Source organism: Heptranchias perlo, chromosome 2 (genome assembly GCF_035084215.1).
Source record: "Heptranchias perlo isolate sHepPer1 chromosome 2, sHepPer1.hap1, whole genome shotgun sequence".
NCBI lineage: Eukaryota > Metazoa > Chordata > Chondrichthyes > Hexanchiformes > Hexanchidae > Heptranchias > Heptranchias perlo.
Genome location: NC_090326.1, coordinates 102,149,009 through 102,172,878, shown reverse-complemented (window position 1 = coordinate 102,172,878; position 23,870 = coordinate 102,149,009). Strand labels below are relative to the sequence as shown.

Sequence of the window (23,870 nt, the reverse complement as noted above, 5' to 3'; positions counted from 1 at the left end):
CTGCAGACTGGACCCCGCCTCCCCCTCCTTCCTCCCCTCCCTCCCGCCCACTCCCGCCTCCCCCTCCTTCCTCCCCTCCCTCCCGCCCACTCCCACCCCCCCCCCCCCCCTCCAGCATCAGGGGCTACTACCTTCTGTTGTCACTGCTGCTTTATGTGATTGAATGCTCCTGCAATTTGAAAGCGCAGCCAGAGTTTTCATTCCTGATCACCGTCCACATGTATGAACATTGGCTAAGGACCGAATCAGGCTTGGCTGTGGTGGTCCTGGCTATAAAATAGCTATAGCCTGGGAATTCTTGTGAGGTTAGCAATTTTCACCCAGTGTTTAAAGACTTTCAATCACTCACAGCATCATTGACAGAAGGAAGTAGGAGCTACAGAGTAGTGCTTTGGGGGGACGAGAGGCTTAGAGCAGTGGTTTGAGTGGAGGAAAGGGGGAGTGCTGAGATAAGGGGTAGGAGAGTTCCAGCATGAACTGGAGGAGCAGGGAAGGACAGTGCCTGCATCAAGTGGTGGTGTTGGTATTAGCCAAGTATCTGAAGCTGTAATATCTTTTAACACAAGGGAACCAAGACGAATGTAACAAGGACTTTCCCTCCAGTTTTCTTCTATTATTCTTTCCTTTTCTGAAGAGCTAACTCATTCCAGGGTTCCATGAGCTCAGTCAGCCCTCCAATAGCGGACCTGCATCATCATTCTTTGTGTCTGAGCCTAGCCCTAAGTGTTGGCAGGCTATAGCTATTTTATCACAGGACCATCACAGCCAAGCCTGATTCAGTCCTTAGCCAATGTTCATACATGTGGCCTTTCCAACAGGAATCATTGGCCGGTGATCAGGAATGAAAACTCTGGCTGCGCGTTCAATCTGTTGGCTACCAGAAACGTGACTGACCAGCCAGAAAGTGGTGGACACATCTTTTCCACCAACTGAAACATATGAGTAGTTTTTGCAAATTCACTCTCCCAGGGGGGAGATTTTCACATTATAACCGAATGTTGAGAACTCAGATGTAGAGGTCAGCATGTTTACCGTCCACCCATTTTGATGGACGAGAAATCCTGCAGGGCTCACTGACCACTGTCCCCGAATTCCCAATATGCAGTAATAGCATGTGAAGCTCTATGCTGGATGAGTGAATGCGTTAAATCTACTCTTTAATCAATTCACCTTGGCTAAACAGGACAGAGACGGTTTGTCTCCTGTTCCCTGTCACCAAATATTTTACCAATATAAATTATGATGATAGCTGTGATTACTTTTCATTTCATCCAATGTTTTTATCTGTATGGGAGCTTTCTGGTAATTGCCAACATTTCTCTTTAGGCCACAGGGTCTACAGTTTTAAAGGGATTTCACTATTGCTATGAAAGTGAGATACAGCAAGAGAGAACACTCACCAATCACAGAGCCATGTGGGCCATGAATAGAGAAAAAGAGAATGCATTGCCACATGGTTGTTCCATTTTGCCATTATAGACTTAGACCTTTTAATCATGTTTCAGATTTTGGTGGCAGTGTAGAGCTCAAATTCTGAGGAAATTTAGAGTTTAAAGAATCAACTCAGTGCGGAATGCATGTGGTGCATTGAAACGGAATACAGATTCAAGAGCTGTTCTAAACCCCTCAGAAGCTTTTGGGTTAGCTGAAATACTTTAGTTTGACTAAAATATACCAGCAAACTAAGTAAAGAGATAAGTGTATATGTTAAAATTGGAAATAATTGTTCATAAATGAGGGTGAATTCAAAGACCTGTTCGGATATGTCCAATTGCAAGTCTGGAGACAGGGAGATGCACACATTTTGCGGGAAAAGAGAACAAAGTTGGTTAGTCGGGGGGTGGGTCGGACAGCACAGAAGGAGAATGCTGCAGAAAAGACCAACAGTCCTCAGGAAATGGGAAAGTACCTCATTCAACTCGATTTTATTTCAGGAACTTAAGCACTATTTTCAGAAAGTAAAACGTTCACATTTTCTTAGTTAAATTAACTTCTGACTCTTTGTGTACCGACACAGAATATAACAATACCTACTTGTAATGGGGGGAGCGAGACACTATTTACCACAGATTAAGGTTTACGTCGTCACCTGCCCATGAAGGCAACGTCATAGAACCCAGAGGGAAACACTTCCTGGTTCACACCGGAAGTGATTGCGGTTGTGCGAAGATGGCGGCTCTAGCGAAGGATAAGAAGAAAGTTGTGAACCAGCAGGAGCTGCGGCGGCTGATGAGGGAGAAACAGCGCAAGGCCGCGGGCAGCAAGAGGATCGAGTCTCCGCTCGCTAAATATCCTTTTGGAGAGCCCGGAGGGGTGAGTCCGGGGCTGACGATCCTGGTCCTGAATCCTTTGTGCAAATCAATAAAACAGCAGCAAAGGGCGAAACCACAGGGGAGAGGTTTCTAATCATCGAGTGAGACAGACTCTGACACACGGAGCCGCCTCTGTCTGTAAATAGGTGATATTTTAAACCCCAATGAGTGACACTTGTCAGATGTAGGTTAAAGGTCAGGACACGGGGCCTCATGACACATATTTCAATTCCCGACCCCCTCAGAGGACTGGAATTATAATCAAACCGAATGACCGTGATCACAAACTCAATGAAAGAGCTGACATTTATATAGCACCATATCACATCCTCAAGACACTTCCAAGTGCTTTGCATGCAATGAACTGGGTGAGGGATTACTGGATTAAAAATAAGGGAGAGGAAAAGGGTCCAAGCATGAATGGGGAGGAGGAGAGGAGAGGAGAGGGAGGGGCATCTCTGAAAGGGTGGTGGGGCAAAGAAAGGGATACATATTAAGTTGGCATCAAATATTCCCAGATTACACTCAGTCACTTTCCTACTGTTTGATAAATGCAAGCCATTCTGTTTCTGCTCTGGTCAGAAGTTTTTAAACCTTAAAGTATTACTGTTGATTTAGATCATTATTCTTCTTTGTTACTAAGATTGAGATCATCCAGTGTCATTTTGAAAATTATCAGTATTTAGAATGTTACTAGAGAGTGGCATTGTTTGTATATTTAGAACTGAAACTTTTTTTCTTAAGCTGTCCATATGCATCACTGGATAGCATTCATTACTTAAGCAAGGACAGTATAATTTTTTTTGTTTCTTTTCCTTCACCCCTCTTAAACTGTTGACATATTTTCACTCAATCGGTCAGTTTTATTGCATTTATATTTTTAGAGTACCTATTTAAGCTTATACAATAAATTGTACTGTGTTTGAATTTATCCATGTTGTACTTCCTGTAAACTTCTCTTTTTTTCTAACTTGTTCTACCTTAACGCAATTGAACATATAACAATTTAGGTCATCTTAGCTGCGTGCTTTGCAGTATCCCAATAAAAAATGAACTACTATGGCAGACGCACATACTAGGGAAACAACATAAAGAGGTAAGAATATAGTTATTTAGTCTCCATTGTAAAAATGGTACTTTAATCACTAAGATATTTTTACATTGTCACCCATTATGCCTTTTTTTAGGTATAGTGGCTCTTCATTTTTTATAATACAGCCTCTTCATTGTCCGGGATTACAGGCAGGTATGATGGTAAGACATGGACGGAGAGAAACTAGTTTAGGTTATTGTGTCTGGTAGAAGGATGGGGAGAGCATAAATGAGAGAGTCGAGAAATAACTTTCTACAGGTTTGTAGAGTGCACCTTGCACTGCCAATCCAATCGGTATTACAGCCATGTATTGCAGTCCTGAATAACTGCTGGTTGAAGGTGAAAATCCTGGACAGTGTTGATACGTGTACACCATGGCCAATTGGGCCACTTCCATGGTCACCATAATCAACAGGTTGCACTGCATGTGTTGCTTATTGCAGATTTTTAATCTTTGCAAGACTATTTGTTTTTGTTTTAATTTTATTTTTAAAACTTTTTTTTAAGAGAGTAAGATAAGTTAATAAGTGCTCAGTTTTGTTCATCTATTTCAAAGCCACTTCTCAAGCAGGTACAGAGATATTTTTAGTAATATTTAAAATAATCAAATGTATCACTAGATATGCTGCCAGGGAAATGGGATTTGGCTCAGAGGGGACTCCACCGTCCTTTACTGTTATAATTCCAAGGTGATATTCTGGTAAATGAGCAAGATCATTTACACATTTTTGGAGGGAAAGGTTGTATAAAGTTTTGGTATAAAGTTGTGAAAAAAGCCTTCAGTTTTGCTGTGTAGCAGCAATTTTGCTAAGGATACCAGTTTAATTTGTGTTTTACTGATTGGTTCATTGCCTTCAAAGGAAAGGAAGTTGGATGAGGTCTGCATCTAACTGAAGTAACTGCTTTCCTTTGTCAAATCAGGTTTTGATTTTCACCATGCTTAAAAATGCAAATTTACTTCAAATTCTGCTTACTTTTAAGGATGTATTAACATTTATTTCTCTTTCCTCTGAGATAATTAATAGGGCGTTTATCTGGTGTAACTAAATTAATACTGGAAACAAAATATTGGTGGTCAACTCCAGTGTTTTTTTGCAGAGAAAAGACTGTAAATGTTCAAGTCTGCAGTGTAAACGGCTAGGAAAATTTAGATGTAAGATCAGCACAAAAACTCAGAGAACTGTGTTCAGTACTGGTGTCGCACCACAATGTTGGCATTAAAGGGAGTGAAGATCCACTTTTCATGAAAAATCAGTGAATGTCTGTTTTTATGTAAAACTAACAAATCACTACAAAATGTTATCATGCCCAATAAGAATTGCACCCATTATAAATCTGTGCAATGCCAGGAAGCAACACATTTGCATTGTATAATAACAACAACTTGCATTTATAAAGCGTCTTTAATGCAGTAAAATATCCCATGGCTCTTCAAAGGAGCGTTATCAAACAAAATTTGACACCGAGCTACAGAAGAAGATTAGCATAGGTGACCAAAAGCTTGATTAAAGAGGTAGGTTTTAAGGAGTGTCTTAAAGAGGAGAGACAAATGTAAGGATTCTTACAAACACCAGGTTATAGTCCAACAGTTTTATTTGAAAATCACAAGCTTTCGGAGCTTACCTCCTTCGTCAGGTGACGAAGGAGGTAAGCTCCGAAAGCTTGTGATTTTCAAATAAAACTGTTGGACTATAACCTGGTGTTTGTAAGAATCCTTACATTTGTCCACCCCAGTCCATCACCGGTATCTCCACATCATAAAGAGAGAGGCGGAGAGGTTTATGGAAGGAATTCCAGAGCTTAGGGCCCAGGCAGCTGAAGGCATGGCCGTCAATGGTGGAGCGATTAAAATCGGGGATAGGCAAGAGGCAAGAATTGGAGGAGCGCAGAGATCTCAGAGGGTTATAGGGCTGGAGGAAGTAACAGAGATAGGGAGGGGCGAGGTCATGGAGTGGTTTGAAAACTAGGATGAGAATTTTAAAATTGAGGCATTCCCGGACCGGAGGCCATTGTAGGTCAGCCAGCACAGGGGTGATTGGATAACGGGACTTGGTGCGAGTTAGGATACAGACAGCAGAGTTTTGGATGAGCTCAAGCTTATGGAGGGTGGAAGATGGTAGGCCGGCCAGGAGAGCATTGGAATAGTCCAATCTAGTGGTAACAATGGCATGGATGAGGGTTTCAGCAGCAGATGAGCTGAGGCAGGGGCGGAGATGGGCACTGTTACGGATGTGAAAGTAGGCGGTCTTGGTGATGAAGTGGATATGTGGTCGGAAGCTCATCTCAGGGTCAAATAGGACACCAAGATTGTGAATAGTCTGGTTCAGCCTTAGACAGTGGCCAGGGAGAGGGACAGAGTTGGTGGCTAGAGAATGGACTTTACGGTGGTGACCAAAGACAATGGCTTTGGTCTTCCCAACATTTAGTTGGAGGGAATTTTTGCTTATCCAGTGCTGGATGTAGGACAAGCAGTGTGACAAATGACTGACAGTGGAGGGGCTAAGAGAGGTGGTTATGAGGTGGAGCTGGGTGTCATCAGCGTACGTGTGGAATCTGACATTGTGTTTTCAGATGAGGGGCAGCATGTAGATGAGAAATAGGAGGGTGACCAGGATAGATCCTTGGAGGATTCCAGAGGTAACGGAAGGGGAGCAGGAAGAGAAGCCATTGCAGGTGATTCTCTGGCTATGACTAGATAGATAAGAATGGAACCAGGCAAGCGCAGTCCCACCCAGCTGGACGACGGAGGAGAGGCCTTGGAGGAGGATGGTGTGGTCGACCGCGTCAAAGGCGGCTGACAGATCGAGAAGAATGGGAAGGGATAGTTTACCACAGTCACATAGGATGTCATTTGTGACTTTGATAAGGGCCATTTCACTACCCTGGCAAGGGCGGAAACCTAATTGGAGGGATTCAAACATGGAGTTGCGGGAAAGATGGGCACGGATTTGGGAGGGGACAATACGTTCAAGGACTTTGGAGAGGAAAGGGAGGTTGGAAATGGGGTGATAGTTTGCAAGCACAGAGGGGTCAAGTGTGGGTTTTTTGAGAAGGGGGTGATGACGGCAGATTTGAAGGGGAGGGGCACAGTCCCCGAGGAGAGGGAACTGTTAGCAATATCAGCTAACGTGGGGCCCATGTTCGGGAAGGGAAGTTGGGTGGTCAGCAGTTAAGTGGGAATAGGATTGAGGGAGCAGGAGGTGGGTCTCATCGTCAAGATGAGCTCAGAGAGGGCATAAGGGAAGATAGGAGAGAAACTGGAGAAAGATGCAAGTTCAGGGCTAGGGCACGGGGGAACTGTAGGGGAAATATGGCTTGGTGGGCTTGGGGAAGGGAGGGAAGCGGCAGAAGCAGCTGAACGGATGGTCTCAATCTTAGTGACAAAGAAGTCCATGAGCTCCACGCACTTCGTTGGAGGTGAGGGTGGAGGGGGCAGGGGCAGGGGTTTAAGAAGAGGGTTTGTAGTGGAGAATAGAAGCCGGGGGTTATCTTTGCATTCCAGGATGATCCTGAAATAGTGAGCAGTTTTGGCAGAGGAGAGCAGGACCCGATAGTGCTTTATGTGATCCAGCCAGATCTGGCGATTGAACGGCTAAACCAATTGTCTGCCATAAACGTTCAAGTCTGCTTCCCTTGGATTTAAGAGAGCGGAGATGAGGGCCATACCAGGTGGAACAACCAGGGTGAGAGAGAGTAATGCTTTTAATGGGGATAAGGGCATCAAAGGTGGAGGTGAGGGTGTGATTGAGCAGATCGGTAGCTGCAGAAATGTCATGGTGAATGGAAGGCCAAAGACTAGACAGTTGGGAATTTGAAAGCGCCATGGTAAGTGAATTGGGGCAGAGTTTTTTCCAGGGGCAGACACGGAAGGGAATGGGGTTGGGAGGGGGAAGGAGGATGTGGGTGGAGAGGGCTACAAGGAGGCGATCAGAGATCCCCTTATCCACGATTGACACGATGGGAGTAGAGAGGCCACGTGAGATGGCAAGGTCAAAGGAGGTGGCTGTTAATATGGGTAGGGGAGTTTATGTGGAGGGAAAGATTAAGGGAGAATAGGAGGGCAGTGAACTGAGAGGAGAGAGGGCATGATGAGTTGAGATGGAGGTTGAAATCATCAAGGATGAGAAGTTGCTCGGTGCAGCAGCTGAGGGAGGAAAGCTGTGAAGATATCTCTGAGAAACTTGGCGTGGTACTTAGGTGGACAGTAGGGAATGAGGATTTTAAAGGAAAGGCGAGAGGAGTGGAACAAGAAGAGATGATCAAAAGAAGAGAAGATGCCAGAGGAGTAGGGGGACAGACCAAAGTGTGATTTGGTGATGAGGGCCACACTGCCACTGTGGTGTTCTGGGCGGGGCAAGTGGTGGAAGATACAGCCAGGTGGGGAGGCTTCATTAAGGGGGAAGGTATCATCACCTGTCAGCCAGGTTTCTGTCAAGTCCATGATGTCAATACAATCGTCCACAATAAACCCAAGGCAACAGACATTCTGGAGGGAGATGCGGAGAGGGGCACAGATAGCTCATCCACTGGCAGAGTCCACAGGGTCAGTGCTGGGAGGGGTGAGTAGGATGGGAAGGAGATCGGCAAGATTAGCCTCCAGCGGGCGCGCAGGCGGGAAAGTCGGTGAGAGAGTAGGATGGGGCAGTTGGGGTTGCTGCTCGTAAGGAAGCAGCGACAAGTGCTTCGGAGGATGCCAAGGGAGGCACAGAGGGAAACTGTAGGCTTATCTAAGAGAATCAAGGCTAGAATGGCGGCAGGTGAGTAGGAAGGTTGGGGTAGGGATTTGGCGGTTCAGAGTACCCGAGAGGGGAGAAATGAAAGGAGGCATGGCGACTGGAAAGAGGGGCCTCGGAGGGATAAAGAGGAAAAAAGGGGAAATAGAAGCGATGAGCTCGGGTCCAGAGCGGCAGCCAAAACGCAAATGGACACAGGGAAACTCAAGTTACACAGGTGTAGTTACATAGCAAGATTGGAATAGACATGTCCTGGTAATAAACAGGGAATAGAGAGGAGTCAATAGGAGGGAGTCCAAGGTTAAAGTCAGAGGTCCTGTGGATAAAACTGACATAGATAGGGTGGCGTCAGCTTGGAGCATCAAAGAACTGGTGTCTAGATTCGGAGACAGGTGTGGAGGACAAGTGAGTCTGGAACTTATGTGAAGGGTAGAGTATTGGAGGATGCACTGCTGGAGGATTTTCCATGGGAATGAAGAGCCAGGAGGGAACAGAATCAGTCATGGGGCAGAAAAACAGTGATGATATTGGAGGTCAGTGTAAGATCCAGAAGCTGTGGAGAAATGGACTACGGCACAGCAGAGTGAATTTCTGACCAGGAACCACTCTAGCAAAATAAAGCTGAAAAACCGGTTGGATCAGTAGGACAATCATAGACTTAGCAGGTAACAGTAGCGGTGGGGAATGGGCTGTAGGTTAGACAAAATTGCCTTTAAAACTTAAGCAGCTTAACATAATGGTGGTGGACAATTAAACAACTAACAGGAGGACGAGGCTCTGTGAACATCCCCATCCCCAATGATGGCAGAGTCCAGCATGTGAGTGCAAAAGACAAGGCTGAAGCGTTTGCAACCATCTTCAGCCAGAAGTGCCGAGTGGATGATCCATCTCGGCCACCTCCTGCGATCCCCACCATCACAGAAGCCAGTCTTCAGCCAATTCGATTCACTCCACGTGATATCAAGAAACATAAGAAGTAGGAGCAGGAGTAGGCCATTCGGCCCCTCGAGCCTGCCAGCTGAGTGCACTGGATACGACAAAGGCTATGGGACCTGACAACATCATAGCTGTAGTGCTGAAGACTTATGCTCCAGAACTAGCCGTGCCACTGGCCAGACACTGGCACGGCTAGTTCTGGAGCTACAACACTGGCATCTACCCGACAATGTGGAAAATTGCCCAGGTATGTCCTGTCCACAAAAAGCAGGACAAATCCAATCTGACCAATTACCGCCCCTTCAATCTACTCTCAATCATCAGCAAAGTGATGGAAGGTGTCATTGACAGCGCTATCAAGCGGCACTTACCAATAATCTGCTCACCGATGCACAGTTTGGGTTCCGCCAGGACCACTCGGCTCCAGACCTCATTACAGCCTTGGTCCAAACATGGACAAAAGAGCTGAATTCCAGAGGTGAGGTGAGAGTGACTGCCCTTGACATCAAGGAAGCATTTGACCGAGTGTGGCACCAAGGAGCCCTAGTAAAATTGAAGTCAGTGGGAATCAGTAAAAAAACTCTCCAGTGGCTGGAGTCATACCTAGCACAAAGGAAGATGGTAGTGGTTGTTGGAGGCTAATCACCTCAGCCCAGGACATTGCTGCAGGAGTTCCTCAAGGCAGTGTCCTAGGCCCAACCATCTTCAGCTGCTTCATCAATGACCTTCCCTCCATTATAAAGTCAGAAATAGGGATGTTCGCTGATGATTGCACGGTACTCAGTTCCATTCGTAACCCCTCAGATAATGAAGCAATCCGTGCCCACATGCAGCAAGACCTGGACAACATCCAGGCTTGGGCTCATAAGTGGCAAGTAATATTCATGCCAGACAAGTGCCAGTCAATGACCGCCGCCAACAAGATAGAGTCTAACCACCTCCCCTTGACATTCAACAGCATTACCGTTGCCAAATCCCCCACCATCAACATCCTGGGGGGGGGTCACCGTTGATCAGGAACTTAACTGGACCAGCCATATAAATACTGTGGCTACAAGAGCAGGTCAGAGGCTGGGTATTCTACGGTGAGTGACTCACCTCCTGATTCCCCTGAGCCTTTCCACCATCTACAAGGCACAAATCAGGAGTGTGATGGAATACTTGCCACTTGCCACTTGTCTGGATGAGTGCAGCTCCAACAACACTCAAGAAGCTCAACACCATCCAGGACAAAGCAGCCCGCTTGATTGGTACCCCATCCACCACCCTAAACATTCACTCCCTTCACCACCGGCGCACTGTGGCTGCAGTGTGTACCATCTACAGGATGCACTGCAGCAACTCGCCAATGCTTCTTCAACAGCACCTCCCAAACCCGCAACCTCTACCACCTAGAAGACAAGGGTAACAGGCACATGGAAACAACACCACCTGCACATTCCCCTCCCAAGTCACACACCATCCTAACTTAGAAATGTATCACCGTTCCTTTATCGTCGCTGGGTCAAAATCGTGGAACTCTCTACCTAACAGCACTGTGGGAGAACCTTCACCACATGGACTGCAGCAGTTCAAGAAGGCGGCTCACCACCATCTTCTCAAGGGCAATTAGGGATGGGCAATAAATGCTGGCCTTGCCAGCGACGCCGCATCCCATGAACGAATAATATTAAAAAAATTGAACAGCAGATCAGAGTCAAGGACGTGGATTTTTGTAATACGGATTCGGAGTCCAGATGGCATGGTCCTTTATCAGAGACACTACCTTCGGATGTCAATGTGAATGAAAAAGCTCAGATTCCAATTTCATCAGTACATGAAGAAAATGTTATCATAGTTGCTCTAGGAACCAGTCATATTGAAGCGAAAATGAAAGGAATTGGTGCAGTTCTGTTACAGATATTAATACTTTCTTTATATTTGTTCTCGGGATGTGGGTGTTGCTGGCATGGCTGACATTTATTGCCCATTCCTAGTTGCCCTTAAGCAAGTGCTGGTGGGCCATCTTGAACTGCTGCAATCCATGTGGTGAAGGTGTTCCCCCAATACTGTTAGGTAGGGAATGCAAAGATTTTGCCTCTGTGATAATTAAGGAACAGTAATATATGTCCACGTCAGGATGGTGTGTGACTTGGATGGAAACTTGGAGGTGATGGTGTTCCCATGCACCTGCTGCCTTTGTCCTTCTAGGTGGTGGAGGTCGCAGGTTTGGGAGGTGCTACCGAAGAAGTCCAGACAAATTGCTGCTTTTTATTGTGTAGATGGTATATGCTGCAGCCACGGTATACCAATGGTGGAGGGAGTGGATATATAAGCTTGTGGATGGGATTCCGATCAAGCTGACTGGCTTGTTCTGGCTTCTTGAGTTTTGCTGCAGCTGCACTCATCCAGGCAAGTGGAGAGTATTCCATTACGCTCCTGACTTGTGCCTTGTAGAAGTAGAGGGGCTTTGGGGAGCCACTCGCTGCAGAATACCCAGCTTCTGACCTGCTCTCGTAATCACTGTGTTTATATGGCTAGTCCAGATCAGTTTCTGGTCAGTGGTGAACTCCAGGTTGTTGATGGTTGGCTCAGCAATGGTAATGCCATTGAATGTCAAGGGGAGGTGGTTAAGCTCTCTTTTGGAGGTGGTCATTGCTTGACACTGTTGTGTGCCACTTATCAGCCTAAGCCTGGATGTTGTCCAGGTCTTGCTGCATGTCTTATCTGAGCAATTGCGAATGGAGATGAGCACTGTGCAATCATCAGCAACAGCTGCACTTCTGACCTTATGATGGAGGAAAGGTCATTAATGAAGCAGCTGAAGGTAGTTGGGCCCGAGGATGCTGTCCTGAGGAACTCCTGCATCAATGTCTTGGGGCTGAGATGATTGGCCCCCAGTGACGACAACCATCTCTCTTTGTGCAGGCATGACTCCAGAAATGGAGAGCTTTTCCTCTCATCCTCATTGACTTGAGTTTTACTAGGGCTGCTTGGTGCCACACCTGGTCAAATGCCGTCTTGATGTCGAGGGCAGTTACTCTCACCTCAGCTGTGGAATTCAGCTTTTGTGTCCATGTTTGGACTAAGTTTGTCATGAGGTCTGGAGCTGAGTGGTTCTGGTAGAACCCAAACTGAGCATCAGTGAATAAGTGCCGCTTGAAAGCACTGTTGACGACTCCTTCCGTCACTTTGCTGATGATTGAGAGTAGGCTGATGAGGTGGTAATTGGCCTGGTTGGATTTGTCCTATTTGTGCACAGGTCATACTTAGGCAATTTTCCATAGTGTCGTGTAGATTACATGGAATTACATAGAACGTGCAGCGCTAAAGCAGGCCATTTGGCCCAACAGGTCCATGCCGGTGTTTATTAATTTTGTGAAGCATAGTCACTTAGACACATGTGGATTAATAAAGGAAAGCCACCACGGACTTGTTAAAGGCAAATAGTGTTTAACTAACTTGAGTTTTGTGATGAGGTAATAGAGAGAGTTGATGAGGGCAACGCAGTTGATGTTGTGTCTGTGGACTTTCAAAAGGTGTTTGATAAAGTGCCACATAATAGGCTTGTTGGCAAAATTGAAGCCCATGGAATAGAAGGGGCACTGGCAGCATGGATACGAAATTGGCTAAATGACAGGAAACAGGGAGTAGTGGTGAACAGTTGTTTTTTGGACTAGAGGAAGGTATACAGTGGTGGTCCCCAGGGGTTGGTACTAGGACCGCTGCTTTTTTTGATATATATTAATGACTTGGACTTGGGTGTACAGAACACAATTTCAAAATTTTCAGATGACACAAAACTTGGAAGTGTAGTAAACAGTGAGGAGGATAGTAATAGACTTCAAGAGGACATAGACAGGCTGGTGGAATAGGCGGACAAATGGCAGATGAAATTTAATGCAGAGAAGTGCAAAGTGATACATTTTGGCAGGAAGAATGAGGAGAGGCAATATAAACTAATTGGTACAGTTCTAAAGAGGATGCAGGAACTCAGACGTTTGGGTGAATATGTACATAAATGTTTGAAGGTGGCAGGACAGGTTGAGAAAGCAGTTAAAAAAAGTATACGGGATTCTGGGCTTCATAAATAGAGTACAAAAGCAAGGAGGTTATGTTGAACCTTTGTAAAATACTGGTTCGGCCGCAACTGGTGTATTGTGTCCAATTCTGGGCACCTCACTTTAGGAAGGGTACAGAAAAAATTTACTAGAATGGTTCCAGGGACTTCGGTTACTTGGATAGACTGGAGAAGCTGGGGTTGTTATCCTTAGAGCACAGAAGGTTAAGATGACATTTGATAGAAGCGTTCAAAATCATGAAGGGTTTGGATAAAGTATATAAAAGAGAAATTGTTCCTGTTGGCGGAGGGGTCAAGAACCAGAAGTCACAGATTTAAGGTGATTGGCAAAAGAACCATAAGGCAACGTGAGGAAAACCGTTTTTAGGTAGCGAGTAGTTATGATCTCAATGCATTGCCTGAAAGGGTGGTGGAAGCAGATTCAATTGTGGCTTTCAAGAAGCAATTGGATAAATACTTGAAGAGAAAAAAATTGCAGGGCTACGGGGGAATGGGATTAACTGGATGCTCTTACAAAGAGCCGGTGCCGGCTCGATGGGCTGAATGGCCTGCTGTGCTATAACCATTCTATGAATCACACGAGCCTCCTCCCACCCTTCTTCATCTAACCCCATCAACATATCCTTCTATTCCTTTCTCCCTCATGTGTTTATCTAGCTTCCCCTTCAATGCATCTATGCTAGTCGCCTCAACTATCCCTTGTGGTAGCGAGTTCCAAATTCTAACCACTCTCTGGGTAAAGAAATTTTTCCTGAATTCCCCATTGGATTTATTAGTGACCAGCTTATGTTTATAGCTCCGAGTTCTGGTCTCCCCTGAAAGTGAAAACATCTTCTCTACATCTATCCTATCAAACCCTTTCATAATCTTCAAAACCTCTATCAGGTTACCCCTCAGTCTTCTCTTTTCTAGAGAAAAGAGCCCCAGCCTGTTCAATCTTTCCTGATGGGTATAACCTCTCAGTTCTGGTATCACCAAGTAAATCTTTTTTGCACCTTTCCCATGTCTTTTATATCCTTTTTATTATATGGAGCCCAGAACTGTTCACAGTACTCCAAATGTAGTCTAACCAAGGTTCTACACAAGTTTAACATAACTTCTCTGCTTTTCAATTCTGTCCCTCTAGAAATGAACCCCAGCGCTTTGTTTGGCTTTTGTATGGCCTTATTAACCCGCGTCGCTACTTTTAGTGATTTGTCTATCTTTTGCGATTATATTAGGAAAAAGAGGGTGGTCAAGAGCAATGTGGGCCCCTTAAAAACTGATAATGGTGATAATGAAAATAAGGAAATGGCGGACATGTTGAAATAATTACTTTGCGTCAGTATTTATAGAGAGGAAGAGGATAGCATGCTGGATACCCCAAGGAAATTAATTTTGAATCAGGGACGAGGACTCACTATAATTAATGTAAGCAACTAAACAGTATTGAAGAAAATAATGGCACGAGGAGTGACAAATCCCCAGGACCAGATGGTTTCCATCCCAGGGTTTTAAAGGAAGTAGGTGAGAACATTGCAGAAGTCCTAACTGTAATCTTCTAAAGTTTTCTCGATTCAGGAACCGTTCCTTTCGATTGGAAAATTGCATGTCACTCCGCTTTTTAAGAAAGGTGAGAGGGGAAAACCAGGGAATAATAGACCAATTTGTCTAACATCTGTTGTCAGGAAATTTCTGGAGTCTATAATTAAGGATAGTGTGACTGGACACTTGAAAATTTTCAGCTGATCAGAGAGAGCCAGCATGGATTTGTAAAGGGTAGGTTATGCCTGATGAATCTGATTGAATTTTTTGAAGAGGTGACTAAAGTAGTGGACAGGGGAAGTCTGTGTATGTTGTTTATATGGACTTCCAGAGGGCATTCGATAAAGTCCCTAATAAGAGACTGTTACCTAAAGTTGAAGCTCATGGAATTGAGGGGAAATTATTGACCTGGTTAGGAAATTGGCTGAGCGGCAGGAGACAAAGAGTAGGGATAATGGGCAGGTACTCAAATTGGCAGCATGTGACTAGTGGTGTCCCACAGGGATCTGTGTTGGGGCCTCAACTACTCACTACTTATTAACGACTTAGATGACTGGATAGAGAGCCATATATCCTGATGACACAAAGATAGGTAGCATTGTAAACAGTGTAGGTGGAAGCATAAAATTGCAGGGAGATATTAATAGATTAAGTGAATGGGCAATAATGTGACAAGTGGCTTTCAATGTAGGCAAGTGTGAGGTCATCCACTTTGGACCTCGAAAGGATAGATCTGAGTATTTTCTAAATGGTGAAAAGCTTAAAACAGTGGAGGTCCAAAGAGACTTGGGGGTCCATATATATAGATCATTAAAATGTCATGGACAGGTATAGAAAACATAATCAAAAAGACCAATGGAAAGCTGGCCTTTATGTCGAGAGGACTAGAATACAAGGGGGTAAAAATTATGCTACAGCCACACAAAGCCCTGGTTAGACAACGCCTGGAGTACTGTGTTCAGTTCTGGGCACCACTCCTTAGGAAGGATATATTGGTCTTGGAGGGAGAGCAGCATAGATTTACTGGAATGATACCTGTATTCCAAGGTTTAAATTATGAGGAGCAATTACACAAACTAGGGTGGTATTCCCTGGAATTTAGAAGATTAAGGGGTGATTTGATCGAAGTCTTCAAGATATTAAGGGAACTGATAGGGTAGATAGAGTGAAACTGTTTCTGCTGTTTGGAGAGTCTACGACTGGGGGCCTTGCGCGTGAAGTTAGGAAACACTTTTACTCGCAAACGGCAGTTGATGCTAGCTCAGTTGTTAATTTTAAATCTGAGATTGATAGATTTTTGTTAACCAAAGGTATTAAGGAATATGGGGCTAAGGCAGGTGTATGGAGTTGGTTCACAGATCAGCCATGATCTCATTGAATGGCGGAACAGGCATGAGGGGCTAAATGGCCTATTCCTGTTTTTGTGTTCCTAGGTATTGACTGTACCCCCCAATTTTGTGTCGTCTGCAAATTTTGAAATTGTATTTCTGATTCCAAAGTCCAAATTGTTTATGTAAATGGTGAACAGTGGTCCCAGCACTGATCCTTGTGGAACACCACTTCCCATTTTTTTCCAGTCTCATGTCAGTGTTGTAGCTGTACTGGAACAGCTTAGCTAAGGGCTCACCTAGTTCTGGAACACAGGTCTTCAGCACCATAGCCGGGATATTTTCGGGGCCCGTAGCCTTTGCTGTGTCCAGTGCACTCAGCCATTTCTTGATGTCACGTGGAGTGAATTGTATTGGCTGGAGACTGGCATCTTTAAGGGTGGGACTTCAAGAGGAGGCCGAGAACGCTCATTCACTCCGCAGTTCTGGCTAAAGATGGTTGCGAACACTTCAGCCGTATCTTTTGCACTCACGTGCTGGGCTCCACCATTGTTGAGGATGGGGATGTTCATGGAGTCTCCTCCTGTTAGTTGTTTAATTGTCCACCACCATTCACGACTGGATGTGGCAGGTCATTGGTTGTGGGATCACTTAACTCCATCTATAGCATATTGCTTCCGCAGTTTAGCATGCATGTAGTCCTGTGTTGTAGCTTCACCAGATTGACACTTCATTTTCATGTATGCCTGGTGCTGCTCCTGGCACTTACCAAGAAATGTCTGAATCTGACAGAATCGCTGTGTTAATTGACTTAAGAACATAAGAACATAAGAAATTGGAGCAGGAGTAGGCCAATCGGCCCCTCGAGCCTGCTCTGCCATTCAATAAGATCATGGCTGATCTGATCCCAACCACAAATCTAAAGAACACAAGAAGTCGGAGCAGGACCCGGCCACATAGCCCCTGGGCCCTCTCCGCCACCCACAGGGCATTGACCGATCCGAACTCAGCTTCATGTCCAATTTCCTGCCCGCTCCCCATAACCCCTAATTCCCTTTACTTCTAGGAAACTGTCTATTTCTGTTTTAAATTTATCTAATGATGTAGCTTCCACAGCTTCCTGGGGCAGCAAATTCCACAGACCTACCACCCTCTGAGTGAAGAAGTTTCTCCTCATCTCAGTTTTGAAAGAGCAGCCCCTTATTCTAAGATTATGCCCCCTAGTTCTAGTTTCACCCATCTTTGGGAACATCCTTACTGCATCCACCCGATCAAGACCCTTCACAATCTTATATGTTTCAATAAGATCGCCTCTCATTCTTCTGAACTCCAATGAGTAGAGTCCCAATCTACTCAACCTCTCCTCATATGTCCGCCCCCTCATCCCCGGGATTAACCGAGTGAACCTTCTTTGTACTGCCTCGAGAGCAAGTATGTCTTTTCTTAAGTATGGAGACCAAAACTGTATGCAGTATTCCAGGTGCGGTCTCACCAATACCTTATATAACTGCAGCAATACCTCCTTGTTTTTATATTCTATCCCCCTAGCAATAAAAGCCAACATTCCGTTGGCTTTCTTGATCACCTGCTGCACCTGCATACCAACTTTTTGATTTTCTTGCACTAGGACCCCCAGATCCCTTTGTACTGCACTACTTTCCAGTCTCTCGCCATTAAGAAAATAACTTGCTCTCTGATTTTTCCTGCCAAAGTGCATAACCTCACATTTTCCAATATTATATTGCATCTGCCAAATCTCCGCCCACTCACCCAGCCTGTCTATATCCCCTTGCAGGTTTTTTATGTCCTCCTCACTCTCTACTTTCCCTCCCATCTTTGTATCATCTGCAAATTTTGATATGTTGCACTCGGTCCCCTCCTCCAAATCGTTAATATAGATTGTAAAGAGTTGGGGACCCAGCACCGACCCCTGTGGAACACCACTGGTTACTGGTTGCCAGTCCGAAAATGAACCATTTATCCCAACTCTCTGCTTCCTGTTCGATAACCAATCCTCCACCCATGCCAGAATATTACCCCCAATCCCGTGATTTTTTATCTTAAGTAATAATCTTTTATGTGGCACCTTGTCGAATGCCTTCTGGAAGTCTAAATACACTATGTCCGCTGGTTCCCCTTTATCCACCCTATACGTTATATCCTCGAAGAACTCAAGCAAATTTGTCAGACATGACTTCCCCTTCATAAAGCCATGCTGACTTTGTCCTATTAAATTATGCTTATCTAAATGTTCCGTTACTGTCTCCTTAATAATAGACTCCAAAATTTTACCCACCACAGACTTATGCTACCTTGTTCCCTGCTGTGAAAAGTACATTCTTAAAGGCAGTTCAATCCTATTTAGGTTAAGTTCATTAACCATATGGTTTCTTGCAGAATCTTGAGAAACTAAAAACTACAAACCAAACAACCGGACCATCACTTGTTCACTCGCCAACAGTTCCTATCGTAAAGAGAAAAGCCACAGATGCAGAATCCCAAGCAACAAAGAAGGTCAAAGGTAATCTTTAATTAGACATTCTAAGAATAAATGAAAAGGCATGCTTGAGAGAGCACTTATCCATTTATATAAAATGCTATCTATTACCTTTTAGTAAAAACAACTTATATATTGAGCCAATGGTGATTTTTTTTTTTGTGGTGGCATTGAATTGAGCTGGGCAGCCTGTGGTGTTTTTTTCCTGGGCTGAGCAGCTCCAGTTACCTCCTTAGCTGTTACAAAGTGCTGGTTCCCTTTACAGTGAGTGGAGCTACTCAAGAACATATAAATCCATAATAATAATAATAATTTATTCAGATAAGATGTTAAACTGAGACCCCCGTGGAGGTAAACGATCCCATAGCACTATTTGAAGAAGAGCAGGGTGGTTCTCCCGGTATTCTGGGTAACATTTATTCCTCAACCAACTGGTCATTATCTCATTGCTGGTGGTGAGACCTTGCTGTGTGGAAATTAGTTACCATGTTTCCTACATTACAACAGTGACCCCAATTTGAAAGTACTTCATTGGCTGTAATGCACTTTGGAATGTCCTGAGATCATTCAAGGCAATATATAAATGCAAGTTGGTTTGTTTTTTATACATGTTATTAAGTGTGCGTGGCATGCATTTTCTGTATGCAAACCTCACTTCCTGTTATCACAATATTTGAGTAATGATGTTAACTATCTATGTAAACATTTATAATGAGAATTCATATATAAATATTTTGCCATCAAGATTTGTTGGTGAAGCAATTGAATCACTCAAAATACTTTTTTTTAAAAAGTTTCACGTACCACTTTTGCTCTAACTGAAATTTCTAATGTTAGCATTAGGTTTTAAACAAAATTTAAAAAAAAACATTTTTCACAATAACAGTAAATTTATCCATTGAGTTATCGTGTGTCTTTTAATATCTTAATTAAATTTGTTACTCTAAGGCCGCAGCCTCAGCTTGGACTTGATATTTTACGCTGAGCAGTGATTGTAAGCTGAAAGTAGATCCTTCAGTCTGAGCATATACAATGTGCACAGTTTCCTAGGATGCATTTAGACCTGTTCAATTGCTTCAATGTTTGCCAACTTCTAGCCATTTCTGGTTGGTTTTCAATATTGTTTGAAGAAAGTCAAATTTCAAAAACTTTATTTTAAAAGTTTGAGTTTTTAAGAGTGTGTGTGTGTGTGATAAACTTGAAAAAGCATAGTAAGCGGAGAGGCAGAGAAATAATCATCCTAATTTGAGGTTTTGTTAAAAATGCAAATGAGTTGAAATTTGAACACAAATAGAAAAGCTCTAATTATCACAGGCATTTTGTTGATAGCTGTTTTTTTACAGCTAATAGCTATTAACTATGAAACACAGAGGAAGACATGGACACAGGCCCAGGAACCAACCACAAAGCACCAAATTCAATAATTGTGGAGATTACTTAGAAAGTTACAAACCAATGCTGCTGAACTCCAGCACCGGCACCCTATTTCTGCCAAAACCCCCTAGGGCCCTCTCCTAGTGCTATCAAAGCTGACAACTACCCCTAGTGCTACAAAAGACCAGAACCAGTCCCAAAGCCTAGAACTGTCCCCAATGCAGCCCAACTGTACTGCTAACTCCAGATATCTAACTCCAACTGATACATCTTGTATACCATCTTGCTGCATATTCACAGCTTTGAAAATGGTAAAGGAAAAAAGTGAGGTACATAAAGATTATACATAAAATAAAGACCATTCAATTAGGGTTTTCACAGAACAATGGACAGTCACAGATATTGAGCCCAAATGTACCAGTAGAAAATCCCTGAATATCATACATAAAACTGAATTTTGACTTGTTCAGTCACTAAATCAGTGACCCTATTGTTATACCCTACAAGGCACAAATACCCCTGTTGTTATAAAACAATGCATCACCCAGCTCAGTGTGAGCAATGCCACAGGAGATCTGCAAATAGTATAATGAAAACAATAGATCTAGTCTTTATATATCACACTCAAATTTCTGTGTCTCATTTCAAAATAAGTCACCTAGAAACAAGTGCAGATAATTTGGAAGTATACAGAAACTCTCAAAGTAGAAAATAACAGTCGGAATGTCTGCAGCCTCTTAATGATCTTACCAGTAGCACTGAATAAAAAGACAAACAAAGCTTGTGATCTGCAACCTGAGTGGCAATTAAACTCTGAATTAATTCAGTGTATGGGGTGCTGTCTCTGCTGGTGGTACTTCACTCTGCGGGTATTCTATCTCTGGTTCTCTTCCTCCTCATCTACTATAATATAAAATACAGGGTAAAGCCAGCAAAAGAGCAGTTTTTATTTCTAAGATAGAGTGTAACAAAAGATGAGAGTGGCTTCAGTGCTTCCTGGATCAGCTGATTTGTGCCTGCTTCAGGTGACTACAGGTGCCCGTGTGCTTGAAAATCTGGTTACAATTTTGAAGAAACCCTCTGAGCAAGCGCAATTGCAGGAAACTCTCATTTGAAACTTGGGGATGGGGCCATTATTATGAGTGGAGATGCTTTTGGGTAAAGGGATCATTACACCGACAATTCTCTTCCCCCAAATTGAAAATTTCAAAACTAAATTGCTAGATTTTTGTTCGGCAAGGATATTAAGGGATTTGGAACCAAGGTGGGTAACTGAGAGTTGAGATACAGATCAGTCATGGTCTGTTTAAATGGCAGAACAGGCTCGAGGGGCTGAATGACCTACTCCTGTTCCTATGTTCCCAGGTGATCATAAAAGATTGGAGATTTGGATGTATTGTACTTATGCACGTAACATTTAGCCCAAAATACCACAATCTTTTAGGCCCACGTATTGGATTTGTGCCCCAATTGCACGTGTCTCTGGACACAGATACGCAGGAAATTTCAGATCCCAGTGTTTATTTAATATGGGTTAGACATTAAAGGGACACAGCTTCACTTTATCAGCAGAATGAAATATTGTGGATTACATGGTCCTTATGAAACAATGCATTAGCCAACTTACCATGAACATTTCCTGGTGTAACCTTCCCATTCTTTTAAAACAGTATATCATCAACCTTACCTTGAAAATGCACGAGAAATGCAATCATAATATATTAAAAACATCACACTCCCAACATCATATTTTGTTACAGATACAAAACAGTCTTAACATGCTGTGGGCTGCTAAACTGAAGCTGAAATTGATGAGCAGATTCCAGTTTGCAAATTTCCCTGACTAAACCACAATTAAACTGCTAATGACCTGAGACTCTGTGTATTTAACAATTCAATTTTTGTGACCACAAAGGGACGCAGCTCCATCTTACCAGCAGAGTAATGCATTGTGCATCACATGCTGTAACAGTCCTGTCCTTATAAAACGGAATATCATCTAATTTATTATGTGCAATGCCACAGAAGATCCACAACTAACGGGAGGAGGAGGCTCTGTAAACATCCCCATCCTCAATGATGGCAGAGTCCAGCACGTGAGTGCAAAAGACAAGGTTGAAGCGTTTGCAACCACCTTCAGCCAGAAATGCCGAGTAGATGATCCATCTCAGCCTCCTCCCGATATCCCCACCATCACAGAAGCCAGTCTTCAGCCAATTCGATTCACTCCACGTGAGATCAAGAAACAGCTGAGAGCACTGGATACAACAAACGTTATGGGCCCCGACAACATCCCGGCTGTAGTACTGAAGACTTGTGCTCCAGAACTAGCCGCGCCTCTAACCAAACTGTTCCAGTACAGCTACAACACTGGCATCTACCCGACAATGTGGAAAATTGCCCAGTTATGTCCTAGTCCACAAAAAGCAGGACAAATCCAATCCGACCAATTAACGCCCCATCAGTCTACTCTCAATCATCAGCAAAGTGATAGAAGGTGCCGTCGACAGTGCTATCAAGCGGCACTTACTCACCAATAACCTGCTCACCAATGCTAGGTTTGGGTTCTGCCAGGACCACTCAGCTCCAGACCTCATTACAGCCTTGGTCCAAACATGGACAAAAGAGCTGAATTCCAGAGGTGAGGTGAGAGCGACTGCCCTTGACATCAAGGCAGCATTTGACCGAGTGTGGCACCAAGGAGCCCTAGTAAAATTGAAGTCAGTGGGAATCGGGGGAAAACTCATCAGTGGTTGGAGTCGTACCCAACGCAAAGGAATATGGTAGTGGTTGTTGGAGGCCAATCATCTCAGCCCCAGGACATTGCTGCAGGAGTTCCTCAGGGCAGTGTCCTTGGCCCAACCATCTTCAGCTGCTTCATCAATGACCTTCCTTCCATCATAAGGTCAGAAATGGGGATGTTCGCTGATGATTGCACAATGTTCAGTTCCATTCCCAACCCCTCAGATAATGAAGCAGTGCGTGCCTGCATGCAGCAAGACCTAGACAACATCCAGGCTTGGGCTGATAAGTGGCAAGTAACATTCGTGCCAGGCAATGACCATCTCCAACAAGAGAGAGTCTAACCACATCCCCATGACATTCAATGGCATTACCATCGCCGAATCCCCCACCATCAAAATCTTGGGGGTCACCATTGACCAGAAACTTAACTGGACCAGCCACATAAATACTGCGGCTACAAGACCAGGTCAGAGACTGAGTGACCCATCTCCTGACTCCCTAAAGCCTTTCCACCTTCTACAAGGCATAAGTCAGGAGTGTGATGGAATACTCTCCACCTGCGTGGATGAGTGCAGCTCCAACAACACTCGAGAAGCTTGACGCCATCCAGGACAAAGCATCCCGCTTGTTTGACACCCCATCCACCACCCTAAACGTTCACTCCCTTCACTACTGACGCACCGTGGCTGCATTGTGTATCACCCACAGGATGCACTGCAGCAACTCGCCAAGGCTTCTTCGACAGCACCTCCCAAACCCACGACCTCTACCACCTAGAAGGACAAGGGCATCAGGCACATGGGAACAACACCACCTGCACGTTCCTCTCGAAGTCACACACTATCCCGACTTGGAAATATATCGCCGTTCCTTCATCGTCGCTGGGTCAAAATCCTGAAATTCCCTTCCTAACAGCACTGTGGGAGAACCTTCACCACACGGACTGCAGCGGTTCAAGAAGGCGGCTCACCACCATCTTCTCGAGGGCAATTGGGATGAGCAATAAATGCTGGCCTTGCCAGCAATGCCCATATCCCATCAACAAATAAAAAAAATATATAATTTTATTTATAATCTAGTAAAAGTCTCGCTTATAAAACATGCATTTTTTAAGCGAACTGTTATTTCCTGTCACATCTATTTCCATTATGCCTGTCTGTCACGACTAAACTTCGCTATTAATTTTTCTTGCTTCTGATTGAGCCATCCAAGGTGGAATAGTGGTGGTGACCTCTCAGAACTCCCAGCTCTGTCTCCAAGATAGATGC

General features: G+C 44.2%; 1 protein-coding gene across 1 annotated transcript in view; it reads left to right on the top strand.

The window, feature by feature from the left end:
- Positions 1–2,119: 2,119 nt before the first annotated feature.
- The window catches only part of znf830 (zinc finger protein 830), a 96,662-nt gene continuing 74,911 nt past the window's right edge, over positions 2,120–23,870 (top strand). The window contains exons 1-3 of the mRNA XM_068005201.1: positions 2,120–2,292; positions 3,313–3,408; positions 18,384–18,507. Of these exons, the coding sequence (XP_067861302.1) occupies positions 2,170–2,292; positions 3,313–3,408; positions 18,384–18,507 (343 nt within the window). The 5' untranslated portion in view covers positions 2,120–2,169. The remainder of the gene's footprint in view (positions 2,293–3,312; positions 3,409–18,383; positions 18,508–23,870) is intronic.